This window comes from Diplotaxodon limnothrissa, linkage group LG22 (genome assembly GCF_057381915.1).
Source record: "Diplotaxodon limnothrissa isolate DT_005_m linkage group LG22, D_limnothrissa_male_GT1.1, whole genome shotgun sequence".
NCBI lineage: Eukaryota > Metazoa > Chordata > Actinopteri > Cichliformes > Cichlidae > Diplotaxodon > Diplotaxodon limnothrissa.
Genome location: NC_140616.1, coordinates 8,377,293 through 8,404,462, shown reverse-complemented (window position 1 = coordinate 8,404,462; position 27,170 = coordinate 8,377,293). Strand labels below are relative to the sequence as shown.

Here is a 27,170-nt window from a genome sequence, read left to right as displayed (position 1 = left end):
TCATTTATGTATTTATTGTTAATGGCATTGTGCAGCTACCTTTTTCACAAATATTCATTTAATTTTCTTCCAGCTTTGCTTTGCATACAAGGGAATGTTGAAAGATGAAGTTGGAATGAGGTTCACTTACCAGGACAGCAAAGGCAAAACGCTAACACTCACAACAAAGATCAACACTATCTTCAACAAGGGCTCCAAGTCAGTGCTAAGTCCTAAAAGTGCTTTTGATTTATCCAAAATGTGCAAAGATACTAATTACATATCGGTGCAGCGTGTAAATAAGATATTTTCTTCACAGATGGAGTTACAAATGCATGAATCTGCAAAGATCTCTGCAGACACAATACATTGGGAGCAGATACAGTCTGCTGGAGTTCTACCTGTACAAGGATACTTCTGGTGAAGATTTCTACATAGATGTCGTTCATATTGGAAAGATGGCCACTGCAATTGATGAAAATGGTACAGAGTTGGATAGTACTTATTGTTTAATTGTACAGACAGTATTCAAATATCTTAATATTCTGCTTTATGTTGTTACATATTTCTATCCTACCGTTTTGCAGAATACCTTTAAATGTATAACTTTGATGCCTGTACAGGGAGTCTTAAACACTTGTTTTCTCCCTAAACTTAATTTTCCTCATTTTTTATTGCACAGCTGTTCCTAACAAGAGGAGGCCCGCTCCTTTTGAGGATTCTGGTCGGTCCTTCGAGTTGATCTCCGTCAGCAAACATGCATCATCTGCTTCACGGATCAGCTATGAGATCAAAGCCACACCTCTAGACTGTGCATTTGATTTTCCACTGCTAGGCGTTGGCTTCCTGCAGGTAGGATTTAGATGTGTTAATTTAGATGTGTAAAATAGAAATATTGAATAAGAAGTCATTAGATTTCTAGAAATCACAAATGTAACGTCGGTTCAGTTCAGGTTGGCTTCGTTGTTAAAAGTCAGCAGACTAGACTAGAAGACTAGAAGCTTAGGTTTAGCAAGCTAACCTATATTCTTAATGCAACTGGGAAATTTTCAGGCCTTTTATTGTGGCTATCAAGGCAAAGATTTTGATTTCTGACTTCTTGTTATTGTTCAAAAAAGGAGATAAATCTAAACTACATTTTCACCAAGTATTAGTTATCTGATGCACTTTGGCAAATGTCTTTTTGACTCTGCGCTTAGACTTTTTACCTGCATCCAAACAATGCCTGTTAAGATGTGATTGCTTAATAGAAACTATGCTACAAACAGAAAACCAAAAAGCACAGGTTATATACATCATGTCTTGTCCCTGTCCTACAATGCTGTACATATCCAAGTGCAGAATCTGAATTTGTTTTCTTGGTCTGCAAATAATGAGAACAATTTTTGGCCGTTGAAATCCTAACTTTTTGTTAAAAAAAAAAAATATATATATATATATTGTGTTGCTAAAATTAAATGGGAGAAGAAGGGGCTTTCCCAGTCACGCCAGTACTGTGGGATCTTATTGGAGTAACCGTATGAGTTTAGGCTTGTTGGCTTGTGTTTCTTGGAAAACAAATCCACACAAAGAAAGGACAGAGGCTAAAAGTTAAGCCTGCATTCCTGTGCTATTGTGTTACGGTGTCTACGGATTGTCTCAATAACACAAACAAAAAGATGATAAAGGAAGAGTGAGTAGATATAAAGTTTCAAAATTGCCTCAGTAACAGTATTTTGAAACCAGATGTCCTGCTTAAGAGATCAGTGTTGCCTCAGCAATGTGAATGAAAGCAGTAGAAATGTACAGTGACCTGCAGCCACGCGTGCGATATAAGTTACAGTACAGAGAGGCACCTTAATGATCCTGTATGCGTGTCATGCCTCCACCTGCTCTACAGTCATTACCGTATTTCCCGGACTACAAAGCGCACCTAAATATTAGCCGCACAAGCTAAAATCAGGGGAAAATCCTGTTTTGTACATACATTAGCCGCACCTGACCAAAAGCCGCAGGTGTTTCAATGTTGACTTATCATATGTAAGAGAATATGCACAAAGGGAATTGGCAGGAAAGAGATGGCTGTTTGGAGACATCACTTTTATTAATATTTTGAAAAACAAGTTATGGGTACATATTTGCACATGTAGTACATAACAATAACCTACAGCACACCAGAACAATAGATTCGGCCTACCTTTTAGGCTCAGGTGCAGTGACACAGCTTTAACAAGAAGAAAAGTCAGTCATTCACCACCATCTTTCTCTTCTTCCTACGCACTAAAACCACCAAAGTCCTCTTCTCCAGTGTCGGATACAAACAGGCTCATGATGGCTTCGTCATCCACTCTTCTTCTCTCCTTCGTTGTCACTTTCAAAACCAAAGAAATCCTCATTGTCAGTGTCAGAGTCGAACACCCTCAGAAGGGCCGTGGCGGTGTCCTCCTTTCCATCATGCAGCAGTCCAGCCCTTCAAAATCCGTTGGTGATCGTGGATGTTTTCACACTTTTCCACGCTGTCAGAATCCACCGGTGGAGTTGGGCATAACTTGCAAGTTTATCGCCGCTCATCATCCACGACTCCCGCTGAACGCGTAGCGCTACTTTGAAGTTTGTTTTTCGCGCTACTTCGTACGGCACTACGTTGCCTGGCGGACGGACATGTGACTAACATACCACTCTTGAACCCCGATCCTTCCGCCAGGCAACGTAGTGCCGTACAACAGCGGAACACACAAAACAAATCGTCTTACGATATGACAAAAATCACGGACAATCCATAGAAAAGCCGCACCTGACTAAAAGCCGCAGGGTTCAAAGCTTGTGCAAAAAGTAGCGGCTTATAGCCCGACATTTACGGTATTTGGCTAACAAATTAAAGCAGAAGCAGCACCAAAGCATAATGTCAGCTATTTCAGTTAAAGCTGACATTAATCTTTGCGCAGTTTATGTGGGTTTTCTGCTTCATGTTGTTTTAACAGGTGTTCTTTTCCCATTTAAAATCCAGCTTGTAGAACCACATTTAGTAGCAATAAGATGAAGGGTTCACATTTGACTGTTATACAGAATAGTTCATGATTACCTCAAAGACTGCATGGCGCCCAGTCCTGTGGCTGCAAAACATGATCCCAAATCATCACCCCTCCACCAGTGTGCTTGAGAATTGGTATGGGGTGTTTGTACCCATCCAAAGAAGCCATACTTGTTCAGTCTTTTTTTAATAGTACTGCCATGACATTTAATATTTACCATGCCAACTGAGGTGTACTTCTTGGTTTTACTTTTTTAAATACTTTTCTAAGCACTGCACAGTCGAACTGTGGTTTGAATTTCAATTCAATTCAATTTTATTTATATAGCGCCAAATCACAACAAAACTCGCCTCAAGGCGCTTCATAGATACAGAGAAAAGAGGGGCGGGGCCATCTGCTGCGACCGGTTGGGGTGAGAGAAGGAAAACAGGATAAAGACATGCTGTGGAAGAGAGACAGAGGTTAATAACAGATATGATTCAATGCAGAGAGGTCTGTTAACACATAGTGAGTGAGAAAGGTGACTGGAATGGAAAAACTCAATGCATCATGGGAATCCCCGCAGCCTACATCTATTGCAGCATAACTAAGGGAGGATTCAGGGTTACCTGGTCCAGTCCTAACTATATGCTTTAGCAAAAAGGAAAGTTTTAAGCCTAATCTTGAAAGTAGAGATAGTGTCTGTCTCCCGAATCCAATTTGAATTTGGGAAGATTTTGGAATTGTGTTAACACGTACCTGAATGCCACAGACTGACAAAACCTTTAAGATGAGATAAGATAAGATAAGAAGAACTTTATTTATCCTGAGGGAAATTCTTTCGTCATAAATATACAGAGGAGGTCACACTTGTTGATGATCAGTTAATCAATGGATTTGATTAGCAGCATCTGGATGCTACTTACTATCTTATTTCCTTTGAAAACAGTGAGTGAAATTCTTGTGACAGGATGTATTTACAGAATAAAGCTAGTTTACGCTGCTCATTAACATAAGTAAAGTAAATGCAGAAAAGTTAAAAAACAGCATACATCATATTGGCATTTGAACCAAACATACAATATAATGAGCACAACATCCAGAGAGTCCTTTAAACACTGTCCCACTGTCCCACAATGAGCTTAAAGTGAGTTCACTAATGATCCATTTTATGTTGATAAAAAAGGCCTTAAACCTGGCACACACTTTACAACCAGGATTAAGGTTGTAATCCTGTGATATCAACACAAATTGAAATGTGTTGATATTTTTTCTCTCCACTGTCTTTTGAAGATGTCCAACAACAGTGAGGACGCGGCTGAGTTTAAAGAAGGAGCTACCACAGTGACCATCGCCCGCCCTCACCGAGCCTCCCCTCCTCTGAACGGCACTTTTGATGCGATGATTTACGGTGGTCGAGCTGAAGGTAGCGCTGACAGACATTAGTAGAATTTGCATTGTAACAGCTGCCTTGCCTGCATCTGCGGTGTTCCACAGATAGGATTATCCAAATGGTTCAATTCTGTGTGACCTATAACTAATTACTGACTTCCACGCTACTCGTATGCCATTGTTGCCATTGTGAAGGATGACAGGTTGACATTAATCCAAAGTAAATGCACAAAAGCTCTTTTTAAAAGTTTACAAAGCTTCTGAAGGCTCAAAGAGAAAGAAACAGGGAGCTGAAGCTTCAGGTAGTGTTAGCTCTGTAACGTTATGTCTGCGTCTCTGAGGTTCACAGATGAAAAACTAATGACTTATGGTGTTTATTCTTAGATTAACGTTAGATTAAAAACATAGCACTCTAGAATCAATACATCTGCTATAGCTTCAGTTATTACTTTACCACTTTTCCACTTTGAATTCTGCTTTGAGTGTTTCTGTGATATATAAAATAGTGAAGTACTGCAGCTTCATGAGGGGAAACCTAATAGATGTGGTACAAATATCATTCATTTTGGGATATCTTTACACGGCTATCATTAAAAATGACAAAACAAGTCCTTGTTTTTAGGTTTATCTGTGGACATCAGTGAGGAGGACCTGAAGTATGCCCTAGAGGGAATTGCAGGGATGGGCCAGGTCACCGTCCAAAAGTCTGGAACCTGCAGACGTCCCCAGTGGAGCGTTAAGTGGCTCACAAAGCCAGGAGACCAACCTCTGATCCAGGTCTGACTGCACCGCTTCCTGTTGTGTTTGTGTTCCTTTATGTCTTTGCTCTTTTACCGTTTCTCTATTAAAATGTAAATTTCATTTCCCATCAAATGTATACGTTTGATAGGAAAGGCTACTTTTTCTCTAATAAAGAAAACCGCATGAAAGACCAAAACTGCCAAAATCGAGAATAAATAGAAATAAATGAAGATCTCCATCAATAACATAGTATTAAAAATGAATGTAGACTTTGTGTATAGTGACTTTTTTCTGCTAGATTAGCTAACAGCTTCATTTCTGTAATGATCTCCTGACTCAAAGCAGTCATGTGCTCTGTGACCCCAAAACACTGAATTACAGTCTGCTCATTTGCATTTTTTAAAGCAGAAAATGCATAAATAAATACAATTTGTGGAATATGCTACAGAAAATTAAATAAAAAGAAATGAACACCATATTAGCTAAATGAGGCGCTAATAGAAGTAAAAATTAATGAATGATAAAATGTTAATAAATATTAATTTATGTCACAGTTTTAAAATTTTAAACTTAGTATATTTCATTATTACATTTTATATTTTCTGGTGCATTCACTGACGTGACTTTTTGATTTTGGCACTTTTCTATAAATGTTGCTTAAAATTACTATTGTGATACAACATTAGATACGTGGAAATATCCATATTAGTAACAAAAGCTTCAATGACATGAATCCGTCATAACAACATGTACATAAAAGGTATAAACATACATCATACATTGTGATTTTCACTCGCTACAGTTCGATTACTCGTCAGTTGTCGGGGAAAATGTCATTATTTCGGCCACGGAAACACGAAAGGGAGGTCTGTGGATTCGAAGCCTGACAGGAGACTTTTTCCGAGTGTGGGAAAACAAACCACAGGTACGTCTGCGAATCAAAAAGCCTCCAGGCCAGGTGGTTTTAAGTTTCAAGTTATGTGTGTCCAACCGTCTGCTATAGCTACAGCTAATCTGTTAATGTGTTTTTGTTAGCGTGCATCCTGTAGAGCAAGTTTTGTTTTTTCTGTTTGCATAAAGCTGATGTATTGTTATATTCCGTGACTGCAGGCAGCATGTTTGACAGCAGTCTTTAATAACTGTCTCGTTATGACCGCTTGCAGGTGGAGGTTCAAATCAACGGCATCCCATCAAAGTGTTCTGGTGACTGCGGCTTTATATGGTCCGAAAAGAAAACTCCAGTCGTGACAGGAATCAGCCCTTCGCAAGGTGTTCAGTTCATCACCAAGTTACTGTTACCTGCTGTACTTTGTAACTTTAGTTCCTTTGACTCTGATCTCTTTGCACATTTAACTTTAAAAAAAATTAATTTTGTTTTAAAGTAATAAAATAAAAATGATAGTTATGATTAATAAAGAATAAATGAATTATAGAATAGATGCACAGAAATGACACAGTGAGTCAGAACTAATGTGAAGCTTAAAAAGCTGGTGAGTCTGGATTTAAATGCTGTTTGTGATGCAGTTGAACTTATCTGAAAATGGAGACAGTTGTGGAGTTTAGGAGCTCCAGCTTTGAACAAAACACCCACTAGTGAAGGGTTTGTTATCCAAAACTTGTCAATCAACACCAGTTTTTGACAGTATTCGTATAAAGCCTGTTGTCAGTCTCATATTATTTGATCAAGTCCTGGAAGTTTTGTAAATTATGCCGTGTGTTTTTATGCCGTACTGTATGGTGAAGGCAGCTTATATAATTTAATATAATGTTTCAGGTTCTAATGGTCTGGGGACTCTCTTAACTGTCACTGGGACTGGCTTCAGCAGTGAAAATGCTTCCATTATGGTGGGAAAGGCCAGGTGCCACGTTGAAGCAACCACAGGTGAGTAAAGTTATTTTTGAGAAGTGAACATTTTACTCTAGGTTCTCGTTAAGATAACTCAGATGATACTTGTCTCCAGGAGACTAACTATAACGTGGGAAATATATTTCAGCTACCACTCAAGTATGCAGACTTGGCAGCACCAGTGCCGGCACCTACCCAGTGTTAGTAAGCTTCCCCTCTCTGGGCGATTCACGCTTTTCAGACAGCAACTTCCTCTTTACCTACCAGCTCATCGTGTCTTCTTTCGTCCCGCTCTCTGGAAGCGTTGCAGGTACAACCACGATCCTCTATGTGAGCCATGAAACACCTAATTCTGCGAGACAATTATTGTTTTATTTTTTCCTCAGGAGGGACTCTGCTGACAGTGAGAGGCTTTGGCTTCAGCCAGAACGCTACAGTTACTGTTGGCAGTGCAGAGTGCACACTGATTGATTCAACTGACACTGAACTGAAATGCAGAACACCAGCAGTAAGTCCCCACACTGCAAACTCATTTTTATACACAGTGTTTACCTGCAATAGCATGCAAATAAAATAGCTGTCGTGTAGTGTGCTGAGAACGGAGTAAAAAGTACATGAGCAGAAAACAAGAAGATGCAAACTGGAATATCCAGAGTTGGTAGAAATTAGTCAAATAATTTCATATAATTTCATATTTAATTATCCAATCCAACATCCAGATCTGTAGTTACATTGCATTATTTAAAAAAGACTGTAACACTTTTTTAGGTACACTAAGAATCTAAATTTAATGTGAGTACTTGCTGGATCATGCATAGTAATTACAAGACATAATAAAATAAAAACAAATATAAAAAGCTTGAAGCTTTCTTAGGATGTTTTAAAAATGTTTATATATCAGTGATTTTTTTTTTTTTTTTTTTGTTGAAGTTAATCCAGCAATGAGAACTGAAATTTAAACTCGGGCTTTAGCCACTGACGTATTAAGTGACTTACAAAATTTCTTTACGGTCAAGTAAATGCATTGGAGTCGCTATTAACTTGTTCTTTTCACTAATTTTCCTATTAAAACTATTTCAAATGACACTTTGCGTGGCTACTATAATATATATAGCATATGTATCATTGTGTTAATTTTTGTAGTCAGTCAGACGTCACTAACTACTGCAGTCCTTTCTTGTGATGTAGCGTACTGACAAAACTGTTAAATGCATTAACACAACAGAATATTTGAGTAACATTTGTTATAAAGAAATAAGTTCATACTACGTTCACCACCAGGCCATTGGTCATATCAGACAGAGTATGCCCAGAAATGACATAGTTAGTTATATAGTCTTGTCATAATAAAACTTACATAACTTAATGTTATGTAACATTATATTATTTCCCGTCTTTAGCTCTGAATAAGGTACTTACTTTTATTAAAATGCTTATTTCAGGGAGCTGTGGGATCACAGACGGTCACGGTGTTGTTGGGAAACATGAGTCAGACGGCCATCAGCTCCTTCACCTACGATAATAACCTCACCCCACAGATCACAGGCCTGAATCCCCTGACCACCACTGTGATTGGTAAGCAGCTCCTTTTTTATGCTGAATGGAGCTGTTGTGTTTATGCATCAAATAACCTTTAACACAACTATAGAGATTGTATGATTCATTTAAGTAAAGATTAATGAGTTTAATGAGGATGAAGGTGGGTTTTGTCCTTTAAAGGTTACTTTCAGTCCTAACTGTCTGCTTCCCCTTTGTGCTTGAAAAGAAAAGGATTCAGTGTTTCTTCATTGAATTTCAAGCCTCTTCATACACAAAGTAAACCACATATAGGCACAGTGCATTTCTCATTATTCAGTTAGTGCTATGAAAACAGTGAATCCAGAAAATATTGAAGGCTTATGTATTTTTGTCAGTAACTTTTACACAGGACAGGTTACATCACATGAAATGTGTCCTTGAATATATGAACACAATGTATTTTAATGGCAGAGAGAGCCAAAATGTTGACGTGTGCTGTGTGTGCTGTCTGGGCTTTGTTGCTCAGAGCTGGCATGTTTCTGACCTGTCAACAGCAGCTGAAAGCGTGTGTAGAAACCTCAATTGTTATAGTCTTGAGTTGTGTAATGCTGATTTGCAGGTTTACCCAGTTTTAGCCTTTTAAAGCTTTCTTAAGCTTGAGAATCTTGGCTCAGGGGGCTAGCGAGGCTTACCGTCTAATTATACTAAACAACTAGGAAGAAATGACGCTAAAAGAATTTCTATTCATCTGCAGAACAACCCGTGACATTCATGACATACAATGAGAGCCAACGAGGTGACAAGTGCCAGTCATCTTGGCACTTTAATGACAGAGGCTGCTACGTTGGAAAAATGAGTTGGCATACTTGTTTGTCTTTCTTTGTGCAGGCCACCGAGTTCTCACCATCCAAGGTTTGAACCTCGGGCAGCAAGACAATGACAGCATCGTACTTGTAGGAAGGAGGGAATGTGTCACTGTGCTTTGGACGGAAGCAAACATCACCTGTCTTCTCCCTGTGCTGCCACCTGGCATGCATGAGGTGGACGTACAGGTTGGGAACAATGGCTACCCCCAGACGAGGTACAGCGTCTGTCAAAGATACACTGAGTGATTTGGAAGTACTATCACGGGTTCATCTTTCGCGTGCAAAAATGAAAGACTGTTGAATTGTTTTCTCACGTGTCAGATGGGCCCAGGCGCATTCTGTGAGGGTCAGATACAAACATTGTTTTATATTTGTTTTTTCAGTCAATATACACTGTATAGACTGCGCCAAGGTTCCTGACACTAGAGTTTGATCGCTTCAAAGGAGTAGAAAATAAGTAGGACAACAATAAACAAATAATATGATAATAAATACACAAAAAGTGGAGCATGGTTTATTGCAGACAGAGACAGGATTTGGGGTTGATTTGAAAATGTGATTAAAATCGAATTAAATAAATAAATATCGCTCTCTAGATGTATCTATATCTATCTATGTATATACAGTGGGACTCACGGGAGTTACGTTCTAAAAAATAAACCTGCGATAGGTGAAATCTGCGAAGTAGCCAACTTTATTTTTTACAATTATTGTAGATGTTTTAAGGCTGTAAAACCCCCCACTACACACTCCAGTGTTATAGAATGAAACCAAAGGCACCCGCGGTTGCCTTTGACGGTGCAAAACGTTTCAGTGTTGTGTTTGTTGGGGAGAAGACTTAAAAACATGCAGTACAGCACTTCAGAGTCACACTGCGGGCAATCCAAGATTTATGTAAATTTGCTTAACGCAATTATTTACGAAGCTTAACGCATTCTGTACTGTACAGGAGATATGGCACGAGATTGACTAAAAATGGTCTACAGCCAATCAGGACGCAGAACACAATGCGCTGTAAAAAATAAAAATAAAAATACAACATAAAAAAAGCATGCAAAATTGCGCAAAAATAAATAAATCCGCAAAACAGCGAGTCCGCAAAAGGTGAACCGCGTTATAGCGAGAGACCACTGTACATAGATCATAGACAGATAGATGAATTTATCTAAAAGCAGATATCAAGTTCTGTTAAGTGCATCTTCCCAGTGAAAAGCTTTTGCTACTCAAAAATAGACTCGACTTTCTTGGAATATTTAATAAAGATGAGTAATTTCTTTCTCTACCTGCCCAAAAGATCTTCTCTCCATGAAATGGTGCCATGTATTTGTATTCCCACCATTATTCATGAGGACAATAAAGGAAATTCTTAAGGGTATTTTTTTTTTTTCAGTTAAAATGTACAACAAATGATGTAGAAAACATAATTTGTTGTACATTTTTTCTTTGGAATGATTTTTTGACCCAAATCATTCCAAAGAACTTCTTGGAGCAAATGCTGCCATCTTATTTCAAAGCTTTATCTGAATGATCTTTGATTTCAGTGGTCACCGGGGCATACAAACTGCATGTACAGAATCATTTGTCGAAAAGTGATTAAAAATTTGGTCGAAATTATTCTAAAGTTAGGTTTTAATAAGATGCCATAGATACCAAAACAAATGACACAGTTTAAGATTAATTCTCATAAGTCTATTATTAATGCCTTTACCTTAGCTGGTCTGTTTTTTTGTTTTACAGCAATGGTGTAAACACGACCATTGAGTACATCCTGGAAGTCTACAGCGTCTCGCCGTTGTTCGGTTCTTTGATGGGAGGAACCAAGCTGACCGTTTCTGGCTCTGGGTTCAGCAGCAACGTATCTGACAACACTGTGTCTGTTGGTAAGCAACATGTGATCCAGTCGTAATTATGCCAACCGTGTGTTTTACTAGCAAATATATTTAAGCAATTTATATGAATGGAAGTTAATGATGGTGCAAAAGCTTGCAAATATTTAAAAACGGTGTAACAGAGCTGCATCACTGATCTCCTTCATGTTTTCTGTTTGCGTTGTGACAGGAAACGCTGCTTGTGAAGTGACGGCCGCCTCAGAGAATGAGCTGCAGTGTGTTGTGCAATCAGAGGAGAAGACCCACATCGTTACCAACCAGGGATTTGATCGCGGTAGTTTTATGTTTCTGTGCTTTGTGCAGCTGTCAAACTAAATCTGAGAAGCTGAAGTTGTGTACAACAGAAAGAGGATTAACTTACAGAAAACATACACCTGCGAGGAAGTTGTTGCCTGTAGTCTCTATGCAACTAAAATGCAACTGATTCACAAAGAAATGTCTCAGATTGTGTTAGATATCAGACACTTTAATCCGTGTGTGTGTTTGTTGGTTCTTTGTGTAAGTCTTATTCAACGTAACCATGCGTTTTCCAGTTTATGGGCAGGGAAATGCGTGGAGTCCAGCCTCACTCACCGTATTCATTGGCGACACGGTAATGTGGCGTTGGGAGGCACCAGCCTTTCAGGAAGTTGGGTACCGGGTCTTCAGTGTTTCCAGCCCAAGCGGTACCTCTTATGAAGGAGGACCTTTCACCAGTGGAGAGACCAAAACTGCCCAAGGTAGAACTAGAGTCAGCTGTGCACAGATTTATGAAAAGCTTTTCCCTTCTTTATCTCCAATCACCAAAACAATCCACCATAACTTCAGTGTGTGATTTTGTTAATTAAGTTTGTGTTGCTATGGTTCTTCTTTGTTTCCCTTTAAATATTCAGATATAATCCTCCGGACTCTCATTTAAAGTTTTATTTTATCCCACATTGATCGCTGTGCTTCACCCTGTGTACACTGGACAACTGAAATTGTTTTATTTACTGGATTTAGGAAGTTCAAAACTTTGAATGGAATATTCCCGCCCAAAAAGGAAACAGTATTATAAACAAATAAAACAGTTTCATTTTCAGAAATCATTATAAAAAAGTAATAAACTCTGATTTGTACTTACTCCATGTTGATGATATTAAACTCTGGTTTATTGTTGCTGTGCTGCACACTGTAGCCGCTTGTAAAACATGACCTCATTACGTCTAGATTTCATGAGTTGTATATGAGAATGACTGGACACCTTTCATTTAGTGTATGTATAGAGATGTCATGATAAGCTACACGTGTTGTGCATGAATGAGTGTGCTGTGTTACACCTTTCAACATGCGTGAGCCATACTGAACTAGATAAGCGCACAGCATCATGACTTGATGTGACGTCTTTACAATCTGGGTCTCGTGTCCCTCAGGATTTTTCAGCTACCGTTTCACCGCGCCCGGGGTTTATTACTACAGCAGTGGCTACATAGACAATGCCAACCTCAGACTCCTGCAGGGAGTCGTGAGAGTCCAGAGTCGGGAGGAAAAGAGCAGCGAGGTCTCTGTCCGAGTGAAGGGCATTGAGGCCAGACATGTGGCTGGAAGTAAGTTAATATAAGTGGATAAGAAGTTATGATTGATTTATCCAGTTCTAAGGTAGAATAAAAGGTAATGATCTCTACTTACTACAGGTTCACGTCGTGTCTCCAGAGCAGCGCCACAGTGCATTGCCTCCCCGCAGTGCCAACAGTCCAATCAGACTGATATGCTTTCCCTCAGTACCTCCGCCTGCTCCACTCCCATGGTTTACTCCATTTCTCCCAACCAGGGCTCATACCACAAAGCGATCCAGATCAAGGGCAAAAGCTTCAGTGACGTGGCCTGTGCTAACGAGGTTAGCAGAACTTTTTAAGACTGCATCATTGAATGAATTAAATGTAAAATATCTTCTTTGGTCAGTGATTGTCTTGCATATCCCTTCTTAAAGACCCATGTTATACATCAAAATACAACATTGCTACATAACTTCGTTTTAGGATGCCGGAGAGAATATTCAGTATGACGTAAATGTTTGATATATAATATAGGTCAATAAAAAAACAACAGTACAGGCTGTGGCACTCCCAGAATCTTTTGAATGGCCTGATTAAATCATTCAGCCTTTATTTAATAAAATGTCTGGAACATTAGAGTGGCAGTTCTATTCAGTCATTTCCATGGGATATTTTGTGCTATTCAGAGACAGACTGGATCAAGCATTCTGAGGAAAAGAAACTACAATTAAATTAAATGATTTGTTGATCTGAATCAGTTTGATTTGACAGTTGAGATCTAAAAGTTGAGAACTAAAACTAATGGATAAACAGTAGAAATAGACAGCCATGGATGTGACTTAAAAAGATAAACAGTGGTCAAAAAATGGAAATAAATTGCTAGCTAATAAATTCTTACCTAATAGGCTGTTTAGAAAAGCATGCAGTTGACATTGTTAGCTAAGGGTACCAATAAAACATAGACTGTACATAAACAATGGACTTGGCCACTGTGACTTCACATATTGCTTGGGATACTGAGTGTTTTCACCCAGCCCGTTCTCACCCCCGCAGCATAATATACAGACAATTTATACAGACCCGAGGTGTTCCTGAGGAACGCGAAGCTACGCGCCGGGTTACGGATGAAATCCAGTAGAATGACGCTCCCGCGGTAATACATGTCCCAGCCATGTATTCCAGCCCTAACCCTAACCTTAACCAGCACTTTAATGACGTTAGATAGTGTTTTCCAAAGCGATTTAAGTAAAACAAATGTACATGTGTAGATTCATTCCAACGGTTCTCATGTTTCCTCATTTTTCCAATCTCGTAATATAGGAACGTGTTGGGCACCCGGAAGTGTAATATATCGATGATTTGTCATCGATATTTAGCATAAAATGTTACATTTTGGGAGTGAGAGCATGTTGTTTCACCATTGTCGTGTGCAGAAAAAGCCATTAGTTAATGAGTTTGCCCAGGTTTCTGATGCAAACGAAAAACATTGAACTTCAATCAGCAACTCATCAGGGAAGTATTGGGGGGATTAGACTTCTATATATCCAAAAGTAATTTTGCAACCAGAGCTCTCGCCCCAACCCCTCTCGACACCATAAGATAGAATACAGACACAAGACACTTAAGCATTTGCACAAATAACATTGCTTCATTAAAGCATGCTGGAAAGCTCGGTAGTTAGCTAAGATTTTGAAGAAAGTAGTAATTAAAGATTAAACAAATGAACACTAACATTAGCTAATTGTATATTAAAAACAGTAGTGGTTTAAATGAAGTTGTAAGGATTTTGTGGCTGTAAGACCTTAATGCAATGTACTTAAATTAATAAAACACTTGTGTCACTATAATGAAAGCATTCAAGCACACATGCTTAGTCCTAAACTTCAATTAACACATAGCTAATTTCATTATACCATTTAGAAAAGTCATTTTAATCCTAAATCTCAGTTCTTTGACCAATAAATGTGTTGTCATTAACTGACTCGATTAGCCTTGATATAACTCTTGTTCAGACTTGTTACCCACAGTGGTGTGCTCTGTGTGCTGCAGGTGATGGTGGGAGATCAACCCTGTCAGGTGATCAACAGCTCCCAGTCTGAGATTAACTGCCAGCTCAGTCCCAGCAGTGAACTTCCCATTGGCCTTGCTCTCCCTGTGGCCGTCAGAGTCAACAACCTAGGCAGCGCCGTCATCGCTGTGCCAAATGAGCTTGAGCGTCGCTTTGTGGTTCTCCCAGTGGTTGACTCAGTCTCGCCTCCTATTGGAAGCCCCACTGGCCACACTAGGCTCCTCATCCGCGGTTCTGGCTTCTCAGAGGGACTCGTAATTGTAGCCAGCGAGCTCTGTCGCATCCAGTCTCTTAATTACACTTCGATCATCTGCGACACGGCGCCTTCTCAGCCACACATCGGTGATGTCATCTTTTACATGGGCCAAATCCAAAGCGCCTGCCACTCAAACTGCTCCTTCCGCTACTCCTCGTCCGTCACTACCACAGTTACCGGCATTTCCCCGGACAGCATTGATGATGTCACTACTGTGACCATCTCTGGCTCAGGGTTTGGCAGCAGCGTGGATGATGTGGCAGTTTTTGCTGGGTTGACAGAGCTAGAAGTAACCGCTGTGACCGACGGCAAAATCAGCGCAAGAGTCAGCGCTCTGCCTGCAGGTGACCACTCAGTCAAAGTGATTGTGAGAAGCAAAGGCCTCGCTTCTGGTCAGGTCACCCTGAGCAGTAAGGCACAAGCAACCCTGAACCCCAACGTGGGCAGTCTGGCGGGAGGAACGCCACTTATCTTCACAGGAAATGGCTTCGCTCGAGGGAACACAAGCGTGACGGTCGGTAGGAAACCCTGCAAGATTCAGGAGGTGACGCCGGGTCGTCTTATCTGCCTGACGCCTCCTAACACTGTGGGGCTGGTGACCGTCATTTTGCAGGTCTTCTCTGTGCAGTATCCTCCTCTCAGCTTCACCTACTCCACCGCCCACACTCCTGTCATCAGCTCCATCAGCCCCACCACAGGTAACTATGATGACAGAAAGATAACAAGCAGAGGCTAATGCAGTTTTTGCAAGATGATTCAGTGAAATTAAGCAAAACAGAAGAACACAGAAAAAAGTCACTGAAATTTGGAAATTGGTTCAGTCTCATTTACCTTAATTTATCATTATTATTACTGAACAGATAAAATATTATTCCAGCTCATGACATTTACAGATTTATGTGTCATTCGGTACCGTAATATATGTATAAAGCAACAAGTCATATCTCAGATTCTTTATTTATACAGTTTCTTCATCTTCTCTGTTTATTTCCTGCAGGACCGAGCGGGTCCGTCATCACCCTGACAGGTTCAGGCTTCGGCAATGACTCTCAGCTCATCACCATCACCATAAATGGCATCCCTTGCAATGTTTCCACGGTCTCTGACACACAGGTCCAGTTCGCCGCAGGAAGCAATCCAGGGGCGACATACCCAGTCATGCTGCATCACCAGGTCAAAGGTTATGCCCAGTCAGGAGTCGTGTTCACGTATGAACTGACGCTCAGCAGTGTGCAGCCCAGTGAAGGTAAGCAATATTAAAACTCTCTGTTTATCTGCATTTTATTAAATCATGCTTACTGAGGGAAAGAAAAACAAGAAAACACAGACAGACCTAATCGTTAAATAAAAAAATAAAACCAGATCTTTTTTTTTTCTGTAGATGCATAAATCCATATTTACTGGGGCTACTTAATTTGAAGAATATCTAACATTCCTCTTAAACTTTTTTTGTATTGAATATAAAGCAATCAAGTAAACAGAATTAAGAAAACAGAACAAATGATGTCTCCAGGGAGAAAACCTGCTGTCGGGAATAACAATGTTGGATGCATTCAGAATTTTTGTGAGAGTCGCATCTGTCTGACAGTATAGAGTTAATTACATAAAAAAGGAAGAAATAATTATATTTTTCTGATAATTTTTATTATTTTTAAGTTGTTTATAAAAAGGAATCAAATAAAAGAAGAACTGATCATTTAAAAATCTTGTCTCAAAATACTTCACAGTGAAATAAACTGTGCAGCTTTTGTCTTTTTCTTTTATTCTTTCATTTCTTTTGATCCTCTAATCAGTTTTTTATTAGCCTACTAAATTAGTTGTTTCACTTTAATCTGCCGTTCAGGTAGTTTCGGTGGCGGTGCGCTGCTATCCATCCAGGGCTCTGGGTTTGATCCACTCAACTCCACTGTGCAGATCTGTGGGGAGAAATGCCAGGTTCACAGAGAAACATCCACATCCACCCATCTGTACTGCCAGTCTCCACCTCACAACAGTAAGTTTTACCTAAAGCAGATGATCATGCAGATGAAAAAATCTCAATCACTAATATCACTAATAAAATGTGAGTTTTGAAAATGTGCATGCTGTGAAATGCAGCCATGGCATGCACAGCGATTGATTTCTAGGGTTATAAACGTTGCTATTATTACTGCTAAGTAATGCACTGCAGTGTATTTTGAACATTTCTTTCCATTAGTTGGAAAGAAGACACATTACCCCGACAGCACAGTAGTGTATCACACTCTGTGGCTAGTGTTAGGCATTATGTAGCAGAGATGTGGGTTTGCACATTGGGAAGAGGTCATTTCTACGTCGCATGGTGCTGCTTTGCCCATGTTCCACCTCTCTGTGAGCTGCATAGAGAGGGATTCATTAGCTTTAATGTACCTTTCTCATCTAGAACACATTGGGGGTGACGCTTAACTCTGCTTAACCGATGACTGATCTGGGCTAGCCTGTGAATCCTTGCTGGATGCGTGCCCTGGTCACAATTTAAACTCTGGTCTGTTGCTCCAAAAATGAAAATGAACATGATTTTTACAGGAAAACTGATTGCTGATGGTATCCTGCTTCACAAAAAATTAAACTAAGATTGTTACAAATTAGAGATTGTGCAGTGTGAAAAGTCTGAGCAGCACTGTTACATTACCAAACAAAAAAGTTCACAACACCTTCACTTCTAAAATCCAGATCCACAGCTTTAATAATATTAATAGCTGCTAAATGCAAACTAGTTAAAAAAATATGTCCGTGACAAGCAAGATTTAATTTATTTTACCTTTTAAAGTACCATATGTGTTTTTAGGGACAAAAAAAAAATACTTATTATCACATCAGTAGTTGTCAGTAGCTGGTTTAAGACACCAACTGAATTCCCTAAAGGCCCTAAAGGAGACAGACTGTGCTTACGAGGAATGCTGTCAGCCTTGTCACAGGGCAGAAAACGGTCACATTTGATAAGAAGATAACTTGATATGGATGATGAGAAGATTTTGTTGTTGCGTGATTTGTCTGTCTGTGTGTGTGACTCCGTGTGTGTCCTGTATCCTTGCAGGCACTCAGTCAGAGGTCAGCTGCGTTGTTGCCGTCATTAACCCACATGATGCGGTCAACGTGTCAAACGGCTTCACCTATAGATCTCAGCTGACTCCAGTGATCACTCAGGTTTCTCCTCGCAGAGGCGGCACTGCTGGAGGCACCCGGCTCACAATCACCGGCTCTGGTTTCAGGTACAGCAAAGGAAGAAAACATTTCACTCAATTGAGAGTGCATGGATCACTGATCAAGAATAAGTGCTCAGCCGACAAAAGATATCTGTTTTTGCTTTCACTTTCTCTGCTTGGGAACACGGGGATTACAATCCTGACTAATAGATTACAAATACTGCTTTTTGTTGAGCATGTTTGACACATAATGAACTGTATTAGTGTCTGCACACATATTCATTACCACTAAGGGCCATAATTTTGTTTTTTTACACAGTCATCTGCCATCAGCTCTTTTTAAACAATGTAAAACTCACAAAAACTAGGTGCTGCCCCTCGGCTGGCTTCCAGAAGTTTCCCATTTGGATAACTGGGCAAACTGGGAGTTGATCTTAAAGAAAGATTACTGAGGAGATCACTGAATAAAAAGAGAGTTACAAACCCATAATAGGTTTTCTTCAGTCTGTCTCTCTTGCTTGCGTTCACTCCCCCTCCCATATTACAGCACTGACATTAACGAGATCAACGTGACGATCGCAGAGTCCGTGTGTGACGTGCAGTCCGCCAACAGCACGCACATCATCTGCGTGACCAGCGCTCAGGGGCAATCTCAGGAAACCAAAGTCAGAGTCAGCATCGGAAACCAAGGCATCGCCAAGATGGTGAGGTTGATTTGTTTGTGTTTAGTAAAGTTACGCTGCTTCAAAGGACGGAAACAGTGCTGTCTGACTGATTTTATTGTTTCTGATTACATATTTTCATCCAGTGTTTTTTGTTGTTCTTTAGGACAACGCAGATTTCTTTTACATTGACGTGTGGTCGTCCAAGTTCACGTGGGGAGGTCTGTCTCCACCAGAGGAGGGCACATTCGCTGTTATTACTAAAGGCCAGACCATCCTGCTGGACACCAACACACCTGTGCTCAAAATGCTGCTTATTCAAGGTGCAAAAATTACTTCTTATGCAGTGTTTGTGAAAATGCAAAATTTGGAGAACTGTTGCAGAATAAGATAAAATATTAAAATAAAAAAATTGAACGAAATTCAAACTGTCAGAGAAACTCAAGTTCTTTTTGCGTTCAGGAGGGACGTTAGTGTTCGATGAAGCCGACATCGAGCTGCAGGCAGAAAACATCCTGATCACCGACGGCGGTCGGCTCCAGATCGGACAGGAGGGGGCGCCGTTCCAACACAAAGCCATCATCACGCTCCACGGTCAACTGCGTTCACCTGAACTTCCTGTTTATGGAGCCAAGACACTGGCTGTCAGAGAGGGCGTGTTGGACCTCCATGGTATGCACACACAAATTTATATTCATAAACACACATAAGGTATAGATCAGGTATAAATCAAGTTCCACATCCTAATTTGTAGTTCTTACATTTTTTTAGGATCTCTTTTAAGATTGTTCTGTTTAAATGCAACAAAACACTCATTATGAGTTAATACAGATGTTACATTTTGTTTGTAATTCCACAGATTTTGTCACTCATTAAAATGAATAACCAAGTTGCATTTTAATATTGTTGTTTTCCTACATTTTTCTGAAGTAAATATTGAAATAAATACTTCTTTCACCCTCGAGGTGCACGATCGTATCATGTAGAGTCAGAAACAGAAGGCGTTCAGCAACAGAAACCTCAAATAGCTTTGACCCAATTATTTCAAAAACACGCATTGCATGTCATGTAATAATATCATGTAATAGTAAGCTGACAGCATTTTTAGGTCTTGGTGCTCAAGGTGATTATTGTCACCTCATCTGTTTCTAAGGAACCAGGATAATAATCAAACAATAAGCCCCAAAGTGGACCAGTTTTGTAATAGTTGCTCAAGTTTAAAATGACCTTTTTTATAAAATCAGGTATTCCTGTGCCGATCCCCTGGACCCACTTGGCCCAAACAGCAAACAGTGGCTCAAAAACATTGAACCTGATGAAGGCGGTGACGTGGAAAGTAGGAGATGAGATCGTTATTGCCACCACTGGACACAGGTACAGCTGAGGACTGATTCATAAAAGCATAAATCCAAGTTATTCATCTGAGCTATAAAGCCAAAACATGGGAACTACATGCATTTAATTGAAATGTTTAATTTACTGCGAAAAGAAATGGACAACAAAATGTAAAATTACAGTGATTAGCAGCTGATATTATCTCAAGCCAAATTTTCAACTTTTTAAAAATTTGTGTTAATAATCTTAAAATTATTTTTACAATTAAAAAAAGATCCAGTTGGAAAGAAAACTGGACTTTAATATACTTGTCTATTAAATTGGTCAAATATTTCAAATAAATGTGCTTATTTAGTTACCTAAAGATGTGGAATGTGGAGAAAAATGTGCAACATAACAGTATATTAAATAAATTGCAGCAATTAGCATTTTTGTTGCAGGATGCTAGTTAGCAGCTAATTGAATTAACATCTCTAGTTCCCTATATTTAAAAAACAGAACATGTTGTTCACTTTATTACTGTAATAATGAATATGTGAAATAAGATTATGTAGTAAGCAAAGAACAGAATAAACTAGCCCTGCTGAAAGCTCAATCTTATGGTTTAGCTGAGTAGCAGTAGCTACCGCCGCTCCGATTCTCTGGTTTTGCTAACCTGGATAGCGGGGAAATGTGTGCCAGGAACTGCTGACAATCAAAAGAATGGAGGGTTAAAGATTACAAAACGTCACTGAAATGCTGTTTTATGCATTCCAAAAAAAAGGTTTTAATAAATCTGCAGAAGGGGTAAAAATATATTTATTTATATTCCAGGCACAGTCAAGGAGAGAATGAGGTGAGGAGGATTGCCGCTGTGTCGGCTGATGGAATGACTCTCACCCTGACCGAACCGCTGAACTACACTCACCTCGGGGTGTCCGTGACGCTGCCTGATGGTACGGTGTTTGAGGGCAGAGCTGAGGTGGGGCTCCTCACCAGGAACATCGTCGTGCGAGGTTCACAGAATCAAGAATGGAATGACAAGGTTGAAGCCTGCCCGGGCGGCTTCAACACAGGTACTTAGTGATAATGGTGGATGAGGATTTTCTTCAGACACATCAGATGGGTTTTTTTTGTTATTGTCAGCCTTAAAGTAAAATATTTTTCTGTATATATAGCTTGAACCCTCCTCTGCTGTATCTGCATACTAATTCTGAGACAAGAGCAACACTGTATTTAATACATTTTTGCACTTCTGTGTCCTTCAGGTGAGTTTACCACCCAGACATGTTTCCAAGGACGGTTTGGAGAGGAGGCTGGCAGCGATCAGTTTGGAGGTTGCATCATGTTCCACGCCCCCAGACCAAACGAGAATCTTGCGATTGGCCGATTGGAATATGTTGAGGTAAAATGTATTTTCATTCTCTAAACATTTCTATACTATAGTATCTTTTAAAATTATTATTAGTGTGTTAAAAGTTTGAAGTCTTTGTGCTGTTGTTCTGCAGGTTTTTCACGCCGGACAGGCCTTCAGGTTGGGACGTTATCCCATCCACTGGCATCTGATGGGAGACATCAATTACAAGTCGTACGTGAGGGGCTGTGCGATTCATCAGACCTTCAACAGGGCCGTAACAATCCACAACACCCACCGGCTTCTGGTGGAGCACAATGTGATCTACAACATCATGGGTGGGGCTTTCTTCATTGAGGACGGCATTGAGACGCAGAACATCCTGCAGTACAACTTGGCTGTGTTTGTCAAACAAAGCACCAGCCTGCTAAATGATGACGTCACTCCCGCCGGCTACTGGGTCACAAATCCCAATAACATCATTCGCCACAATGCCGCTGCAGGGGGAACGCATTTTGGCTTCTGGTACCGCATGCATGACCGCCCTGATGGCCCTTCCTACAACCCAAACATCTGCCAGAAGAGAGTTCCCCTTGGTGAGTTTTATAACAACACTGTGCACTCTCAGGGCTGGTTTGGACTGTGGATCTTCCAAGATTTTTTCCCCATGAAGAACGGAGGGTGCCAGTCCTCGATCCCCGAGCCCGCTGTCTTCCGTTCTCTCACCACCTGGAACTGCGAAAAGGGTGCTGAGTGGGTCAATGTAGGCGCCGTGCAGTTCAACAACTTTCTCATGGTAAACAATGAGAAAGCAGGCATCGAAGCCAAGCGTATCGTTCAATGGGCTGTGAAGGGCTTTGGAGAAGACGGCGGGGCGACGGTGTCCAATAGCACCTTTGTGGGTCACGTGGACGAGCTCGGACTAGGCAGCGACTTCTGCACGCACCGCGGCGTCATCCTGCCTTTCGACGACGGCATGAGCGTCATTAACAGCAAGTTCATCAACTTCAACCGCAGCTCCTGCGCAACCGTCGGGGTAACCTCGATCGACGGGGTGTGTGTGGAGCTCTGTGGTGGCTGGGCTGCCAGGTTCAGTGGCATCCAGTACATGAACTCACCCAACAAGGCCGGCTTCAGGTGGGAGCATGAAGTGCAGCTGGTGGACACTGATGGCTCCCTCACAGGTAATCTTTAGTGATTTTATTTTCTCACCATTTTCTCTCTTATACGTGTATAAAGGTTCAGTTTGTTATGTAAGAGTAATACAAGCCTTCCAAGAATCATGTTGAATTAATCTTTTCAGAAATTCTATTTATTCAAACATTCTGCTACTTTTTCATTATGCATTAAATAATCAGCCAAAGCTAAGTAGTGTACTTGTTTAAGGAAATTTTAAACATCACCTTAATGCTTAATACACTTCTGCTCCTCTATTAAGAATGTTTTGTAGCAAGACTCTTTCTGATTGTTTTAAAGTAAACGTAAATGTGTATGTTCTTCACATGTTTTGGCTCTTCAGTCGGTTTTCTGCTTATTTTCAGGAAACATAAATCATGTAGTTGTGCCAATGAGCGACCTGCTGGATCCTGCTCACTGCTCCCAGAGTGCCGAGTGGAGCGTGGGTTTCCCCGCCGCTGTGTGCGACGAAACTGTTAACTTCCACCGTCTGGCATTTAACAACCCCTCCCCGAGCTCTCTGGTGGCCAAGAACGTCATTCTAACCAACTCACATGGTATAAAAAACTGTATTCGCTACTTTCAGATCTCATATAGTTGTAGAAGAAGCTGTAATTTGTTTTTGTTTTCTTACCTGTGTTGACATCTACTGGTGTTTAGAAGGAACTGCAGTAGAGATTTTACAACAACTGAAAATGCCATCAGGAACAAACTGCAGAGAATAATATTTTATCTTTATAGGAAATGTTAGATAATTATTGTGCATTAATAAATGCAAACCTCCTAACATGTAAACAAACATATAAATATGTGTGCTCTGTCTCTTAAATTAAACTCAGGGAGCTCCAGGGTCCCCTTTTTGAAGAAGAGACTAACTCATCCATTTGGATGGATGGCCTTGCTGCCCTCTGGACAGACGTACAACTGGTATTTTGAAAATGTGGATCACGTGACCAACATCACTTACAGAGGAAAATTCTACAGCTTTAAGGTAATCACGTCAAAGAACACGTGAGTAAAGTATGTTAAATTCGATATAGGGCTTCGCAAACACTGATGTTTGTCGCACGTTTCTTTGCATGCAGCGGGATCAGTACGTCATCGTCAACCACAACTTCACACAGAGTCCAGACAGTTTCCAGATCATCGACACGAGAAACGGCTCATTGACGCCACTGAGCTTCAGCAACAACAGGAACGGAGATTGGTACTTCAATAAAAGCTCCAACAACCTCTACTACATCGGTTAGACGCACCTTAATATGGATATATTGTACTATTTGATTTATCCTGTATTATTTTATTAAAGGAAAAGATCTTATGCATTTCCTATATATAATGTCACTATAATGTGTAAATACTACAATGTAAAAATGCCCAAAGTGTCTCGAGACACTCACTTTCTGATGATTCTCTACCCATGATGTCAAAGAGAGCAGATGTCATTAATGTGGTAATCTCAGGTGCGCAGCTCTAGATGTGCCCGAAATTCCTGATGTTCCCAGTTGATGAAATCACAAGAAAGCGGTCCATAAGTTGACAGAGGCGTTAGATAAAACGAGATTATACAAAGTGGATTTTCCTAACTCTCGCTCAGTCTTATATGTTAAAAAGCTTTTTCATTACGCTGCTAGAATAGGAGCAGAATGTTTTTAAAGAGAGAAAATTGCGTTTTTAATGAAATTGTTGCATTTGTTAAATAGGTTGTGCAGCATGCAGTATGTTTGCTGTGATAAAATATAAATAAGCGTTAAACTCAGGGAGGCCTGCTTTTTATCAACTTTGCTGTTTTTGTACATCTTACCTTCATTGGGTGCGTGCTACTCTTGCTTGAATAAAGCATTCAGTAACACTGTTCTGTTCTCTTTGCAGTGTCTGGGAAGACAAGCCAGCGCAGGCGGAGGTCCAGCGTTGACCGATCTATGATTGACGTTCAGACAAACTTTGCGGTCTTCCGCTGTTTCTACCCCAACTGCATCCCTCCAACACCACCGCCTCCAGCCACTCTCGCGCCATTACCTAGCCGCCGACCTGGTAACTTCATGTAAGTTGTTTATTATCTTTCTATCAGACGTTTTATGCATTTAACTTTTTCTGGTGTGGCCTTGGTCTATCATCAAAATGTCTGTTTTTCTGTAGCCGATGGTCCAATGCTTCTTTCTGGAAAGGCTCGGCAGAAAACAACTTCACCGAGCCAACAGAGGGTGCCGACGTGGTCATCCCATCAGGTAAGAAGCTTAAAACTAGGAGGTTTTTTTTACAACATTTGAACACAAAAAGATTTTTGTTTTTTTAGGAGCAAGTTTAAAAATTAATTGTCAAAAAAGTTAATTTCTGAAAATAAAACATCTATTATAAGTATATTGTGACTAAAAATGCCTCTTTATCCTTGCTAAACCACAGGGCAGTGGGTCGTTTTGGACACCGACACTCCTCTTCTCAACAAGCTCACAGTTATCGGAGTCCTTGAGATCCCCGACACCATGAACAGCTCATCTACCAGACAGGCTCGGTCTGTACCCGCGTACAACACTGTGGCTATAGATGCTGTCTACATCTCCATCCAGGTCAGTGTGATCAGTAATCTCTCCAAGATCCTCATCCAGAATATCACTTTAACATAAATTTATCAGCATTTATCTCCAGCATATATTTCATTATGACAGCAGCTCTGAGTGTGTATTTGCCTACTACATAACATGATAATGTGGAAGTCACAGGTACTGTTTGACTGAGCACGATGAGTTAGGTGATGTTAACATCTGTGACTCTTTCAGGGCGGCCGACTGATTGCGGGATGGAACGACGAGCCGTTCAGAGGTCAGCTGTACATCAAGCTGAGAGGGAACCACCGTACTCCGGACTGGCCTCTGCCAAACGGACCCAACCAGGGATCCAAAGTCTTGGGTAAGAAAACTGCTACCGACTCGTGTACTTGCCTAACCTTTTTTTCGACTGTAGTAAAAAAGTTTCCGTGTATGTACTGCAAAGATAGCTCCAACTGAAGAGACTGGTGACGTTTCTAAAAGCCTGTAAGTGCAACAAGACGAACCTTGCAGTTACATGATAAACATCACATAACTAAAAGCTAATATAACTGAAAAAGCTAAGGAAGCAATCGATGCACTGCTTTTACCACATGGCTTTAAATCTGTGTGACATTCTCAGTCCATCATTCCCAACAGTATTCAGATTTGTCTTGCATGAGCCATAAAGCAAATGTGCCCTTTTTACTGTCCATACTCCTGCTCAGATCCTTATTATTTGTGATGCATAATTCAAAAACCAGGCTAAAGTACAAAATGAACATTTTTTTGTTGTTGTTGTTGTTTCCTAAAATCTCAGAACTTTTAACTTAACCCTTCCATACCTGAATTTTGACAACCTCAATCAGGATTTTTTCTTAAATATTTTTATTTATCTTTAGGCATGACAAAAAGGTGTTTGAACTTCATTTTTTTAAACATGTACTTTTCAAAGAGTTTTTTACATGGCCAATTAGGTGGACAACATACGTTTAGACTTATGAATGGAGTATCGACTGACACATCAGTGTCCAATGTAGTGGTTTATGTGCAAGTATACCATCAACACTGACACAAATACAAGAAAACAGTCTTTGAATAGCTGTAGTGACCACTGTGCCTGAAAGGCTTAATATGCAGTATTCAAAATGCAAATTTATGTCTTTGTTCATTTTCTATGAATTTTAAATTCGATAATAATCAATAGTGACAGTTATTCTAATTTTATTTAAATGAATAATTCAATTTAACATAAGAAATTTATCATCTAAAACGGCAGAAATAATATATTTTCTTGTCCAACAGGCGTGTTCGGCACACTGGAGCTCTATGGACTTCCTCGCAATGTTTACCGCACCAAACTCGCCGCTACTGCTAACGCTGGATCCAACACACTGACCCTGTCGCAGTCGGTCGACTGGCAGGTCTGTATAGTTTCCTCTAGAATGTGTTATTCCATTTTTTTATACTACGTACTGCATTCACGTGTTGGGTGTTGAAAGCTGATTGTATAACATCCAACTAAAGTCCTGAATTTTTATTCCTTGAGCAACAAAATCAATTTATTCTCCTTCTACCAGATTGTCGAGTACCTTTACTCTAATTACTTCTCATTGGAAGTGTTCACTTTTTGACACGCCTGCTTCAGGTTGGAGACGAGGTTGTAATCTCCACCAGCAGCTACACCACATGGGAGACGGAAAAACGTCAGATCGCTGCCGTGTCAGCGGATGGCTTCGTCCTGACCCTGAACCAGCCTTTGACCCACACTCATATTGGTGAGTCGTAGCTCAGGACTTGGAGTTATTGTTCTGGTGTTTCTTTTACATCAGCTGAAAGGATTTGTTCGGTCTGATTATATGAGTCTCAATAAAAAGCCTTTATGTGTATGTGTTGAAGCTGTAAGAATTTAACTT

At 40.2% G+C, this 27,170-nt stretch overlaps 1 protein-coding gene across 1 annotated transcript in view; it reads left to right on the top strand.

Moving 5' to 3' along the window:
• Positions 1 to 27,170, top strand: part of pkhd1l1.1 (PKHD1 like 1, tandem duplicate 1) — a 43,251-nt gene that overhangs the window by 8,738 nt on the left and 7,343 nt on the right. The window contains exons 21-57 of the mRNA XM_085345873.1: positions 74 to 198; positions 299 to 462; positions 662 to 831; positions 4,263 to 4,395; positions 4,984 to 5,138; positions 5,905 to 6,027; positions 6,266 to 6,371; positions 6,877 to 6,984; positions 7,097 to 7,258; positions 7,335 to 7,456; positions 8,391 to 8,523; positions 9,355 to 9,547; positions 11,070 to 11,212; positions 11,391 to 11,495; positions 11,755 to 11,940; positions 12,613 to 12,786; positions 12,874 to 13,076; positions 14,785 to 15,757; positions 16,057 to 16,305; positions 16,903 to 17,052; positions 18,115 to 18,289; positions 18,771 to 18,927; positions 19,052 to 19,208; positions 19,348 to 19,557; positions 20,130 to 20,259; positions 21,034 to 21,275; positions 21,468 to 21,604; positions 21,708 to 22,737; positions 23,095 to 23,286; positions 23,569 to 23,720; positions 23,815 to 23,974; positions 24,602 to 24,773; positions 24,869 to 24,957; positions 25,133 to 25,296; positions 25,507 to 25,636; positions 26,560 to 26,678; positions 26,903 to 27,032. Coding sequence (XP_085201999.1) covers positions 74 to 198; positions 299 to 462; positions 662 to 831; positions 4,263 to 4,395; positions 4,984 to 5,138; positions 5,905 to 6,027; positions 6,266 to 6,371; positions 6,877 to 6,984; positions 7,097 to 7,258; positions 7,335 to 7,456; positions 8,391 to 8,523; positions 9,355 to 9,547; positions 11,070 to 11,212; positions 11,391 to 11,495; positions 11,755 to 11,940; positions 12,613 to 12,786; positions 12,874 to 13,076; positions 14,785 to 15,757; positions 16,057 to 16,305; positions 16,903 to 17,052; positions 18,115 to 18,289; positions 18,771 to 18,927; positions 19,052 to 19,208; positions 19,348 to 19,557; positions 20,130 to 20,259; positions 21,034 to 21,275; positions 21,468 to 21,604; positions 21,708 to 22,737; positions 23,095 to 23,286; positions 23,569 to 23,720; positions 23,815 to 23,974; positions 24,602 to 24,773; positions 24,869 to 24,957; positions 25,133 to 25,296; positions 25,507 to 25,636; positions 26,560 to 26,678; positions 26,903 to 27,032 — 7,423 coding nt within the window. The remainder of the gene's footprint in view (positions 1 to 73; positions 199 to 298; positions 463 to 661; positions 832 to 4,262; positions 4,396 to 4,983; positions 5,139 to 5,904; positions 6,028 to 6,265; positions 6,372 to 6,876; positions 6,985 to 7,096; positions 7,259 to 7,334; positions 7,457 to 8,390; positions 8,524 to 9,354; positions 9,548 to 11,069; positions 11,213 to 11,390; positions 11,496 to 11,754; positions 11,941 to 12,612; positions 12,787 to 12,873; positions 13,077 to 14,784; positions 15,758 to 16,056; positions 16,306 to 16,902; positions 17,053 to 18,114; positions 18,290 to 18,770; positions 18,928 to 19,051; positions 19,209 to 19,347; positions 19,558 to 20,129; positions 20,260 to 21,033; positions 21,276 to 21,467; positions 21,605 to 21,707; positions 22,738 to 23,094; positions 23,287 to 23,568; positions 23,721 to 23,814; positions 23,975 to 24,601; positions 24,774 to 24,868; positions 24,958 to 25,132; positions 25,297 to 25,506; positions 25,637 to 26,559; positions 26,679 to 26,902; positions 27,033 to 27,170) is intronic.